We start from the raw sequence: 12,444 nt of genomic DNA, 5'->3' as shown, positions 1-12,444 counted from the left end.
AACTCAAACTAATGATAGCAAGCTAAAGCTAGGTATGCTAATTAAATGTGCATGAAGAGCTCAACTAGACTTAACTAAACTAAATTAAGCTCAACTAGATGAAATTAAGCTAGACATGCTTGTGCAAATATGTGCTCAATTTTGCACAAAAATATTATTGAGCATGTTGACAATTAATTATGCACAATTGAACTTCATTGATGTCAGTGCTGGTACATTGAGTTATGCGAGTCTCGTGTAATTTTGATTATTATAATTACTCAAGGTCTTTCTACAAAGTTAATATTCTCATAATAATGAGGATGCCCATAAAGTTCAAATTTATGTTTCATTAATTATAATGGCCAATACTTAAGTTTTTTCAATACTTTAATTTTTTGTCACTGCAAATAATTTATATTTACATGTCACTGCAAGGATCACTCGTAGTCAGTTAATACTTGATAGGTATTGAAATTTAAATTTTTCATTACTGTTCAACTTTCATATGCTCTACAAGCTTTGATTTTATTTTTGAGCTTCTTTGGTAACACTTACACAACTGTTGCTATTCGTTTTTCAATAAACAAGTTTCTTTTTCTGTACTACTAGAAATGTAAAAAGGTATGTATATGTTTACAGATTGTGAAGAAAAGAATTCAGAGTGACTGATGGTTGTCCTATAGATGAATAGATAATAAAATATAAATGTGTGATGAGGATAACATGGACAAACTATTTGCCTCACAATATTGCTTAGGTTCCAGTATCAAATATACGCTGAAAATTTAAATATGTTAATATAAAGCAACACAAAAGTATATTATGTGTTGTTTTAGTGCAAATAATCAGAGATGGGCTTATAGAGCCATTTTTCACATCAGAATATGAATGCAAGAATTGGATTTTATCTAAAGAGATTCTCATTGCAATTGATGCAGGTTTACCTTGCGTATGAGGATGCTCACAGGCAAAAGGGGTGTTATGATATTGTATGCATACATGTTATTGGGATTGGGCTTTTTACGATCAATCACTCCAGATTTTGAGTCACTGACAAGCAAAGAGCAACAACTTGAAAGTGTATTCAGGTTTTCCTCATTTACTGAATTTTTGAAACTTTGAAACACGTGTCTCAGATTATACATCAGAGGGGCATTTGTTTTAGAATTTTATATTAAGATAAGGTGCATATGCTCGACTGCTGTCATGACTTGTTTTGAATAATTTTGTTATATCTAATATTATGTGTTTCAATTTTCGACAGGTTCATGCATTCAAGACTTCGTTCTCATGCAGAGTCTGTTGCATTTTTTGGTGGTGGTTCTCGAGAGCAAGCAGTAAAGTTTCTGTTTGCTTCTTTGGTTTTAAGATTAATCTCCTGCACCTATGTGAAATAGTAACATCAAAAGACATGTTAAACTCTAACAATAGTTTTCATGTGAAGGGCGAGCAATTTTACTAGAAAAAAATTCAGCATAAAAAGGCATATTATACATACAAGACAAAAAAAATTACTTTATGGTTTTCAAAATTCTATTTTGGCTGATCAACAGTGTTTGAAATCTCTCAGATGGTAGAGTCAAAGTTCAGAGATTTGCTTGAGCACTCTAAAGAACTTCTGAAGAAGAAATGGTTATTTGGAATTGCAGACGAGTTTATTACAAAGCAGCTTCCACACAATGTGACATGGGGTTTAAGTTTGATGTATGCTATGGAACAAAAAGGAGATCGGGCTCAAACTTCTGTCCAAGGTAATGTAGTTGATATTTCTAGTTATTTTTTGCGATTTTTGTGGAGTGATCTTGTAAATGATATTATTGGGTAACATGTGTCTTGAACGTGTTCTTTCCTTTTTCAGCTACTGTTCATTCCAACATTTTACTCATTATTATATTTTTAAATTTTGCAGGGGAGTTGGCCCATGCACTACGATTCTTAGCTTCCGTGGTATCTCAGAGCTTTCTTGCATTTGGTGATGTACTTGAACTTTATGGAAAATTCCTCGAGCTTTCTGGGGAAGTGAATCGAATTATGGAATTGGATGAGTTGTTGGATGCTGCTCAAAAAGGTTATCTGTTATATCCTGCATAATACTATTGAGAATTCTGTTCCAGTTTTTAGGCCTGGAAACCTTCAATCATTTCACGTATATGATAAAACGTGCTTATTTTCTCATTTATTAAAAGTTTTAATAACTTTTCTCATACATATGTAGAGATTATTTTGCTTCCATATTTTGTACTATCTATAATGCATTTTTCGTTTTCCAAAGGAAAAATGTTGTATTTGGACAGAGTTTGATGTGAATTAATGTGGTCACGTTAGATTACAGATCAACAGTTGACTGTTAGAATTCCATGATGTCAATTATAGCTTTTCAAACAAAGTGAGGTTTGCAATAATTGATAGACTCATAAGTGCAAAACCTATTCATGGCAAGTTTGCTCACATGTTACAGGTGGCTGTAGCAAAGATGTGCATTCTCAATTTTGAATATCTAGTAATGATCAACCTGACAAGCATATTGATATTTAGTTCTAAACTACCATGATCTGTTATAGCAAATTTCTACATCAATCTGTTTCACCAATTCTAGTGCTTACAGAAGTGTTACTCAAGCAATTGTAAGATTGGTCCAGTTAAGCTGTATTTGCTATTGTATTGCTAAAATCAAACTTACCTAAAACATGCATAATTGTGATTTACATAAACTCAGCTTTCAACATTTTAAGATACTTAGGGGTACATATCTGGCTTCTATTTTTTACTATGAAGGCTGGCCATGAGGTTGAAACGGTGGCCTAAAATTCACAAAACATACAAGCTAAATTGAAAGAAATCCTCCTTTGGGCTTCTACAAGCAGGGTTTCAGATGCCAGACTGACATATAGCTTGGTCCTGATTAAAAAATAGCCTTTAACTTAATGTATTATTCAAATTAAAGAAGGAACACAAACATGCTTAGTTCACTCTTTATTAAGCATAAACTCTAGCACAGGTTTGTTATATGCAATATACTCTTCTGTCTATGTAACTCAGTATTTAATGTGTAGATTATTGCAGCAGTGACTCAATATCCTATATATTCAACGATAATACTCATTCTCTCTATTGATACCCTATATCCCATTGAAATTGAATACAGTTAAAGTCTTAGTCGCCTCTTTACCATTTAGAGTTAAAGGTAGCCTTGAGAGAGAAATCCACTTCCAACCACAAGCCTGCCTACAGAGTTTATTGATATTTATAGCTGTGTATCCATTTTTGGACACTCTTCTTTCATTTTCCCTTTCTAGAATTTTCTAATGGAATATGAATTCCATAGATTATTTTTACTAACCAATTTTCTTTTCTCGGGATGGAGTTTCTCTTTTGCCTGGACTCGATTGCAATGCAGATCTCTTTGTGTATCAGGTTTGAGATTGTCTTGCAGTCTGTGATTAATGCCTTGGCTTCTTACTCAATAGCCCTTGATCTGCCTACCTTGGCGTTTAGTATTTCAGGGATGCTTATAAATAATCATTTTGTTGAGGGAAGTGACTGTTTTATTTTAGAATTTCTTCTTGTTGCTCATAGAGAAGTAATAAGTGTAAGTGGCATTTCAAAACTTCAAATGCCTTTTGAGATCAGGGGGTCTCAACGTGACTTGTTGATTTTGTTGTAATATGTTTGACTTGTGCTAACCAAGTAATCCTCAGAGATTCCATGAGTATATAGAACAATTATGTGAACACCCTTAAGTGTTTCTCTCTAAACTGTTAAGTCTTTTCAATGCTCCATGAGTATTATTCTATGTAATCTGTCTTTCTTAGATTGTCGAAATAACAGGCATTACAAATTATCTGTTCTTTCACCATACATTATCTTTGCTAGTAGGTGTTGTGGTCAAGAGTAGTTAGTTGTGGAGTACAATACCTTCTATCTTGGTATCAATAGGTTCTTTTTGTAATGCCCTTGGCCTGCAACATGGACACCAATGGATCAAACGGAAGTTTTTGCTTTACAGTTGTAACACGTGTTACAATGCACAGTCACATACTAGAGGTTTTGTGACACAAGATGACGACACCTCTGAGCACAAACAATGGTGCATAGAAGCACCAATGCACCAGTTGAAAACCTATACAATCATCCTGAGACTGCTGCACCCAACAAGAGATAGAGGAGAGAGTCTTCCTTATATGGATGACAGTACATGAATCCTATCTTTGATGCAATTAAAAGAGATAAGATACAATTGCTTATGAAGGGAAACCAAAGCTTAAAATTGATTTTCAACTGATTGTAGCAACAAGCAACTCTATTTCAGCATTGAATTTCAACTATTTTAAGCATCATGTTTATCAATTTGAAGCCTAACAATTTTTTACATTCAACTTGATGCAGCAAGGCACATCATAACATATGTTCTAGGTTCATTAACAATTAAGTCAGCCTGTAGTTCAACATGATTCAATTTCAAGCTGATTTTAATATTATCAGATTCAATCATTAGGAAGATTATATGGTACTTATAGATGTCTTCCTTCAAACATAATACAGTTGCTATTACAATCTCATAACTACACTCCAGAAATAAATAGTACATATATAAATTCAGTACAAATTATGACCAATAGCGATTTGCCTACTATGTAAAAACCCCGACTAGCTTCCGACTGAAATGATGATGCACAATTTGGAACTTTGTATTTGTATTTTAAATTTTCAAGGTTTTGGGACGTATATTTAATAATAACAAAATTGCTTCAATGAAATTCTGAACACAACCAATTTAAATAGCCAAACACTTTATTTCTTTTGGGTGCATATGCAAATGAAATCATCATACAAATAATTAGAACCTGATATATATTGGAGCAATATGCCAGTTGAGTAGATTGGTGTGCAGAGAATTCCTTCACTGTAAGTCACAATGCTGCCGCCTTAAGCTTTTAGGCTGAACCACTGTTGAAATACTGATATGAGTTGCATTTGAGAGGTCTCCAAAAATACCCAGCCCATCCAGTATCATATACAAGCCAGAGAGCTTGGCTGCTGGTCCCTAACTCAAATCGCAGGGCATAGAGACATTAACGCAGGTCTTGAAGGATACACCTGCCGGCCCCTATGCTGATCGCTTGCTCATCCAATATGATTTACAACTAGTAAAAGTGCAAGCCGGCCTTCTTACAACCACCCAGCAACAACAAGCAAAACACAGACCCTCAATGAGCTCACGTGACTGGAGGTAAGTGTCCACATGGCTGGAAATGAAATCGCAGATCCAATGATAAGCTTTCTGATTTCTTGATTGATTAATTCGGCTCAGAATTCAGTTAACATGATTAAAATGCACAGAACGCTGCCTTCAGATGCAATTCGACTGTCCCTTAATATCAATTCCTCACTCCCCCAATTCTTAGTCATTAAAATGAAGGCCCAATTCAATTCCCTTCGAATCTAGACAACACTTCAAACTAATCTCCAAGACATAGTGAATACAGTAGGAGATATTGGCCAGTTGTATACTTCAGCACAATTGCCAAGAACTTCTTAGACTCAACCCTTATACCTGAGCAAGGGCCACAAAATATCAGGACTTAGGAAAAGCCACAAAGGCAACAAAAGCAAATAAATATTCAAGCGTGCTTTTTCCAATGAAATGAGCTCTCATTTAGAACCTTTCATTGGCCAAAGTTTCCTAAAAAATCCACTTCAGAAATTGTGGAAGTTTCCCAAAAGAACTCAACAATAGAAACTTTCCAACACGTTTTGTAGAAATATCTTTTAAAGTTATTATTATAATAATGCAACTCAATGAAAGATAACTAAATAAGAGCTCATGTAATTATTAACCCGACCAATTGCAAGTGACGACCAATTGCCAGAGCCACCCACTGTACTACCAGAAATAGCAACTACCAAAAATATACTTACTAAAAATAGTAAGTCCACAACCGAGACCCCCAAAACACCTTGTCAGCTCACAAGGGTCGTTATGTGAGCTAACTATATCAACTATGTAGACCTACCAAAATTGGGGACATTACATACTACTCTGTCCTGTGGGCTCTTGAAGTTTACCCCATTTCACAAAGCAAGGCAGTAATCTAATGGGAAGTCAAACACACTGACATCATACAAAGTGGGTTCAAAAAACTCACAACAATCATATGGATTTGATTTCTACCAAAATAAATTATGACATCATCCGTTTGGAACGAGGAGTTAGGTCTATAGAGTAGCATTCCTAATCTTCATTCCTACATGCACACACATCTCAACTTAAACTGTATCATCTCATTACAATGCACATTAATCTTCAAGATATAATCCTTAAGTAGTCCTTAACATGAAACAAAATAGCTCCGAAGTCTGATTACATTGCTGAATCATGCAAGAAATCCCAAAGTCTCAACAAAAGTATTATTTTTAGTTTTTTCCAATTCCTAAATTCCATACAATATACCCTTTGACTCTACCAAATAAAACTCACAAACAATATCTTAAATCTAAGTTATCCTTCATATACTTCTGTAGCTTTTAACAATGCATTCAATTACCACTCTCATTTACTGAAAAGGGATCATAAGCTAACTTTTGCCATACCAATATTTCATGGAAATTCCTCTAAACCCTTGAGGCAAACAATGCATGAAAGTTATTCTTCTATTTTCACACGTGCCCTCATCATAAACCAACTCAAATCCATCTCATTATTCATATCTCCGCAAAATACAAACTTATACAAAGATTTAAATTTCACAAAAATATAAACTTTACTTGTCACATGAACCATAGAGATATCTTGAGGTCCATTAATGGAGTCATGGAAGGTTCTCAACAATAGAAATTTCTTGAGGTCCATTAATGGAGTCGTGGAAGGATTTAATTATTTTAACCAAAAGCCTCACAAAAATTAAATTTAAAGGCTAGCCTTCTGTTCTACACAAGAAGGGGAAGCCACTTTTCAATCACATAAGACTCTGGAAGTTTGGAAGAGCTTGGGGCATTTCTATCTCTTTTAACAATTTTAATTCCTACAGTTAAAATTGAGAAATTGATAAATTTAACTCTATCCCCTATACAAACACCCCAAGAAAAATCGTATACACTCACAAACATGTGGAAACATAACCATTTAATTATTTTTCAATTGATTCATATTTCCATAAATAAGACAATATGTCATATGGGCAGTAGAAGAAATTTCAATTATTTGTACCCTCTAGTTGAAAATATACCCAAGTAAGAATCAAAATAATTATAAGACCAACTTTATGTTTCAACTAGAGTGCGATTTCAAGCTCCTCTCTAGCACAATAAATCAGCATGAATGGTCCAAACGTCCACTTCCATTTTCGAATATGTGTTATGCCCCTCCTCAAAAATAGGCTTTAATAATATATGATTAAATAGTAAGATTAATAATAATTTTATATTCAAATAATAAATATCTATAAGATGGTGTGATTAGGGACTAATACAATCTAATCGTTGTTATGAAGAGGATCGATTAGCAAGAGTTGTGTCTCATCTATTATGAAGGGTTGCAATCTTTTCTAACAGCAAGATGTTAGAAGACGTTCTCCATCATTCAATTCATCATGGAATAGGAAAGGTTAATAATTATTTATATCTTATTCAGAATACATACTAACAGTGCCTACTAAAAGAAGATTCATTTTATTAAATGGCTGGCAAATATCATATGACAGCATAGTGATATGCTGTAATTTATCTATAAATCAATGATGAATTGCAGAATATTATATCTGCATTCTATTAGGATCAGATATTCTTTTTTATCCTGATATATATTAGATGTATATATCTATTAATAAGACTATATATATTCAAGATGTATAAATTAAACATTAATAATTGTATATAGAAACTAGATTTCAATCCTATTACTATTTGATCAGTAGAAGGGAAGTCTGCGATGTTACCAAGGAGGGGCTTCTATAAATCCAAACAAATGGCTTTTATCCCAAGAGAGCGTAGGGGTCAGCACACCATAAACCTTCGTGATACGGACTTGAACCTGTAAACTTTGAGGGAATCCATTGTTGGTTTCTAGGCAACTTGGATAATACCTACACCTTCCATCCTTGAGTTGAAATAATAATAAAGTCGGATGCGAGTGTTAAAGATAGCTTAAAAGTTTAATACTAATAAGATAAATAACTAATCCTATCAAGGAACACCCCAATTCAAACCCTAATTGAGAAATTTAGGATAAATTAAGTCAAGTCCCAACAAGGGATGTTACGATACATTTAATCATTGCAGAGCTATTAAATCAGTTTTGGAATTAAAGGACTAACATGCAATAAATACTTGAGCTCAATGCAGGCAAAGGACAACCATTTAATTGGTTTAGCACCATCAGAGAGATCTGGGATCACAAATGATTTGAATAATTGATTACTTGGTTAAACACATGGTACATCCTTCCATTTGGAATCAAATACTATGTGTAGCATAAACAAACATACCCAATTCGACCATCTCCAAATTAATCGGCAGTGGTCTTAATATATGCCATCACACTTGATGCAACATCAAGTGCATTTGCACAACACAATAGCCGAAATTGCATAATAATATCCAACACGATATTTGAAATCAAGTGAACTTATCATTTCATTATCAAAACTAAATAGTAACCTTTTCATCCAGCTTAGTGTCAGATTGTATAATTAATTAGTCACAATTGGTCGTTAAATCAACTAAAACCAATAAAATAACTTACTCTTTTGAGAGTTCTAAAACTTGGGTCCGTTCTATTTGGCTAGCCTTTATACCATTACACTCGCAAGATTCTGGTAAGACTTTGTTCTAGAGTTAAGTAGGTGTAGTCTACAAAAGTATTAAATGATCATGGATCCAAAAATGCTGTTCAGATATTCTCTTCTTTGACTGCACTGCAGATGGACCCATTTATCTTGGGTATGCAGGTAGACTGTCATGAATAGTTACCATGGATGTCATTAGTCATTCATCATAATTTCTGGTTGTTACTTGCATAGGCAATGCTTCTGTATATGATAAGTGGGTTTAATTTGTAGCTTGTTTGTTTTGAAGTCTTCAACTATTTGATAGCCACAACCAAACTTTGAGCTCAAAACCAGACCCTTCTATGGAAAAGGGATGAGTGATTTCATTTCCTTCGATGCACCTCACTGCACCTTCAGAACACAATTTTACAGTCATATATCCAATATGAGATATCGATGCCATGATAAATCTTTTAAATTTTGGAGGACTTGAATTCATGGGTTTGGATGTTTGGAGGAAATAGTCTGAAATAATTTAACAACTTTGGGTTCAAGGTTTTATTTTCAGTTAGTATAAGTAAAAGATTTTAGTTGTTTTAAACAGGTACACTTTGCCTTGATTTGGTTGTTTTTAGTTTAAAAGATTGTGAATTTGCAAAGTTCTAAATTTCTAATTAATGCTTCTTTTTATTTTTCTTCTAATCCTATTCAGCTTTCTTTTTGCAGATGTAAAGCCTACTGTGCTTAATCCATTATTGCTTATAGAAGAAAATAGGAACTCAAAGAAATTTGATCATTTTCTGGACGAGGATATTATCTCCTTTTCTGAAGTTGATATCGTCACTCCTGCACAAAAATTGTTGGCAAGGAAATTAACTTTTGAAGTCACTCCACAAAGAAGCTTGCTTGTAACTGGTGAGCGTGGGCTTGCTACATAAGCTTATATTTGTTTCATATCTTTTACAGAAACATGTTATCGTTAACTGACTACAAGAGATTGTGTTCCTTGATTTATAGGTCCAAATGGAAGTGGCAAGAGTTCAATATTTCGTGTTCTTCGAGGTCTTTGGCCAGTAGCAAGTGGAAGAATAAAGAAACCAGATGAGAATTGCGATAACATTCCAAGTTCACAAATTAGTCGAAACATATTCTATGTGCCTCAGCAGCCTTATACTGCTCTTGGCACCCTTCGGGATCAAATTATATATCCACTGACTCTTGCAGAAGCCACTTTAAAAGCTTCACAAGAGTCCGGACAAGGTATATCCATCAAAATGTCACTCCTATAATAATCCTAGATGTGATTTGAGGCAATTTGTTTGAAGTGTGTACAAAGAGAAGCTAACTCTGATGCAGAACTTTATGTTTGCAAATTAGGTAGTAGCTCTGATGCTGCAGAGATACTTGATGGACAGCTGATAAATATTTTAGAGAATATTAGACTTGTCTATCTACTAGAGCGAGAAGGTGGTTGGGATGCAACTGCCAACTGGGAAGACATGCTATCTTTGGGTGAACAACAGAGACTTGGCATGGTGCATATACATCTTTTATTTTGGGAGCTTCCCTATTCTTTGATTTTGGCATTAATAATGTGGATATTAACAGTTTATCCACTTTGAGGTTTAAAATATATCTTTTGTTTCTTAAACATTTTCTGTGGTTTGACAGGCCCGGTTATTTTTTCATAAGCCCAAATTTGGCATTCTTGATGAGTGTACCAAGTAAGCTCCTAGATTCATCGTGAATATTGTAGAACTTGTATGGTACTATATTAAAGGAAAATGGCAATATGTATGTTGTACTTGATGGAACACTCCTTTAACTCAGAAATTGTTTAATCTCTTGGCAGTGCCACAAGTATTGATGTTGAAGAACAGCTGTATAAGCTTGCAGAGAATCTCGGCATTACAGTAGTTACTATTTCACAGGTAAGCATGTACTGCATAGCGTGTTGCATTTTGAGCTCTGCTTAAATATTGTAAAGCAGATTTTTAAAGTTGAGTTGCTTTATACTCTCGTATTTTGCAGAGGCCTGCTCTTATACCTTTCCACTCAATGGAATTACGGCTGATTGATGGAGAAGGTAGTTGGGAACTTCGTTCTATCAAACCTTGATCAAGTATTAACAAGCACTTTCAAATATTGTGAAATTCAGACCACACATGATCATCATGCTCCACTTCTTTGATGAGCCAGCATATCATATATGCAAGATAGGGTTTAACTTAATAGCTTATACTCATTGATTGGAAGTTTTTAATCAGTCTCTGGAGACTGAAGAACCAAGGCATTTCCACAGCATATTTGATTTGTAGAACCTTCCAAGAAAAACACAATTCTGCTTAGTCTACTGCACTGGATTTCCCTAGTCAGACCATTCATTTATGAATCCGTGCTGTTTCTTCGAAGGTTTTGATTTGGAAGGTAGAAAGCAGGGGCATTACCATTTTTAACATTGTATTGAAGGCTCAACATCAGTTAATTTGTAAAATCGTGCCACCTAAGAGTCTATAAATTACAAGGTGGGAAAAGTGTCAATACTGCAGCAATTTGTTGGTTGCTGCATGTCTGCTTTTGTTCTACGATATTGGAGTAAATTCATAAAACAGTAATGTAGGTTGGAACACTGCTAAATTTCATTAGCTGCCCAGCAGTTCCATGCAGTTGGCCGGCCTGAATATATGTCTCATACTTGAGCATATTAAAGTTTTGCAAATAATTCTATTTATTAAATTTAACACCACCTTTCCTGTGTTGTCAGAGATGTATTGTTTTTTTCGCTTCTCAGGCATAGGCCTTTTACTTTTGATTGTCCCTGTAAAATGTAACTGATATCTTATGATTGCAATTTTGCAAAATGTCTGTTGATTTAATTGCTCAATAAGATCAATAGATTGTGACTTAACTCAAGCTTGTGCTTCCAAGAAAACATTTTATTTGCTACATTGGTAATCTTTTAGCAAGCTGATTTAGAAATAAAAGTTCTTGGGCAACAAATACAATGCCCTTAATATAAAGAAAGTTTTCTGTTGATGAAGAATCCAATGTTGAAGTCGCAAATGCTTATCACACTGTTGACTAACCAAACCGTTGCTGTGCTACGCAAACTTCATCTTTTTGTCTGTTTGCAATCCCTGGCATTTTTTTTTAATGCAGGCTAAAAGTGATCTCCATCATCTATCGACTGGCCACTAAACTAAATATATTATAAATCCATCCAGATCAAACAATGAAGCATTAGATAAGTCTACTATATCTTTATCATGGATTGAAGGGTACAAGGTACAGATGAGTTACAGGGAAACCTAAATTCACTTGTTTAAGAGTCTGGTTTCAAGCTTGCAGAATTTATAAATCATGGCAGCGATATCAAATGGCTATTAAAATAATTGCAAATAGATATATCACTTGCACTTGAGGAGCTGACAGACCTAAGATGGAGTACTTAGCCATGGAACCTTATCCGCTGTCAAGACTGTGACACAGTGATTGTGGTTACAACCATTTAAAGGGGTGCTGCTGATAGATATGCCATTTTGTATTGATACTGAATGCATTGAGGGTGGGTGACCAGTACTCGTGCAAGTTAGCTTTGTGAGCATGTAGCAGTTGTATGGAATATCATCAGATATCCCTGTTTTAAAAAATGTCGAGTGACTTATTATCAGAGCAGCATATCATTAGCATCTCTACT

General features: G+C 34.5%; 1 protein-coding gene across 2 annotated transcripts in view; it reads left to right on the top strand.

The window, feature by feature from the left end:
• The window catches only part of ABCD1 (peroxisomal ABC transporter 1), a 69,358-nt gene extending 57,848 nt beyond the window's left edge, over positions 1-11,510 (top strand). The window contains exons 17-26 of one of the 2 annotated variants that reach the window (XM_089788397.1): positions 921-1,070; positions 1,247-1,319; positions 1,553-1,733; positions 1,892-2,050; positions 9,474-9,662; positions 9,765-10,007; positions 10,125-10,282; positions 10,419-10,471; positions 10,600-10,678; positions 10,779-11,510. In XM_089788397.1, coding sequence (XP_089644523.1) covers positions 921-1,070; positions 1,247-1,319; positions 1,553-1,733; positions 1,892-2,050; positions 9,474-9,662; positions 9,765-10,007; positions 10,125-10,282; positions 10,419-10,471; positions 10,600-10,678; positions 10,779-10,865 — 1,372 coding nt within the window. In that variant the 3' untranslated portion in view covers positions 10,866-11,510. Of the gene's footprint in view, positions 1-920; positions 1,071-1,246; positions 1,320-1,552; positions 1,734-1,891; positions 2,051-9,473; positions 9,663-9,764; positions 10,008-10,103; positions 10,283-10,418; positions 10,472-10,599; positions 10,679-10,778 lie in introns of both variants that reach the window. The other variant, XM_089788389.1, reaches the window with a different exon arrangement.
• Positions 11,511-12,444: the final 934 nt, after the last annotated feature.

This window comes from Cupressus sempervirens, chromosome 1, assembly GCF_028749045.1.
Source record: "Cupressus sempervirens isolate cs-2001-9-10 chromosome 1, ASM2874904v1, whole genome shotgun sequence".
Taxonomy (NCBI): Eukaryota; Viridiplantae; Streptophyta; class Pinopsida; order Cupressales; family Cupressaceae; genus Cupressus; species Cupressus sempervirens.
Note: the sequence above shows the minus strand (reverse complement) of the source record. Positions and strands in the feature narration are given on the sequence as shown.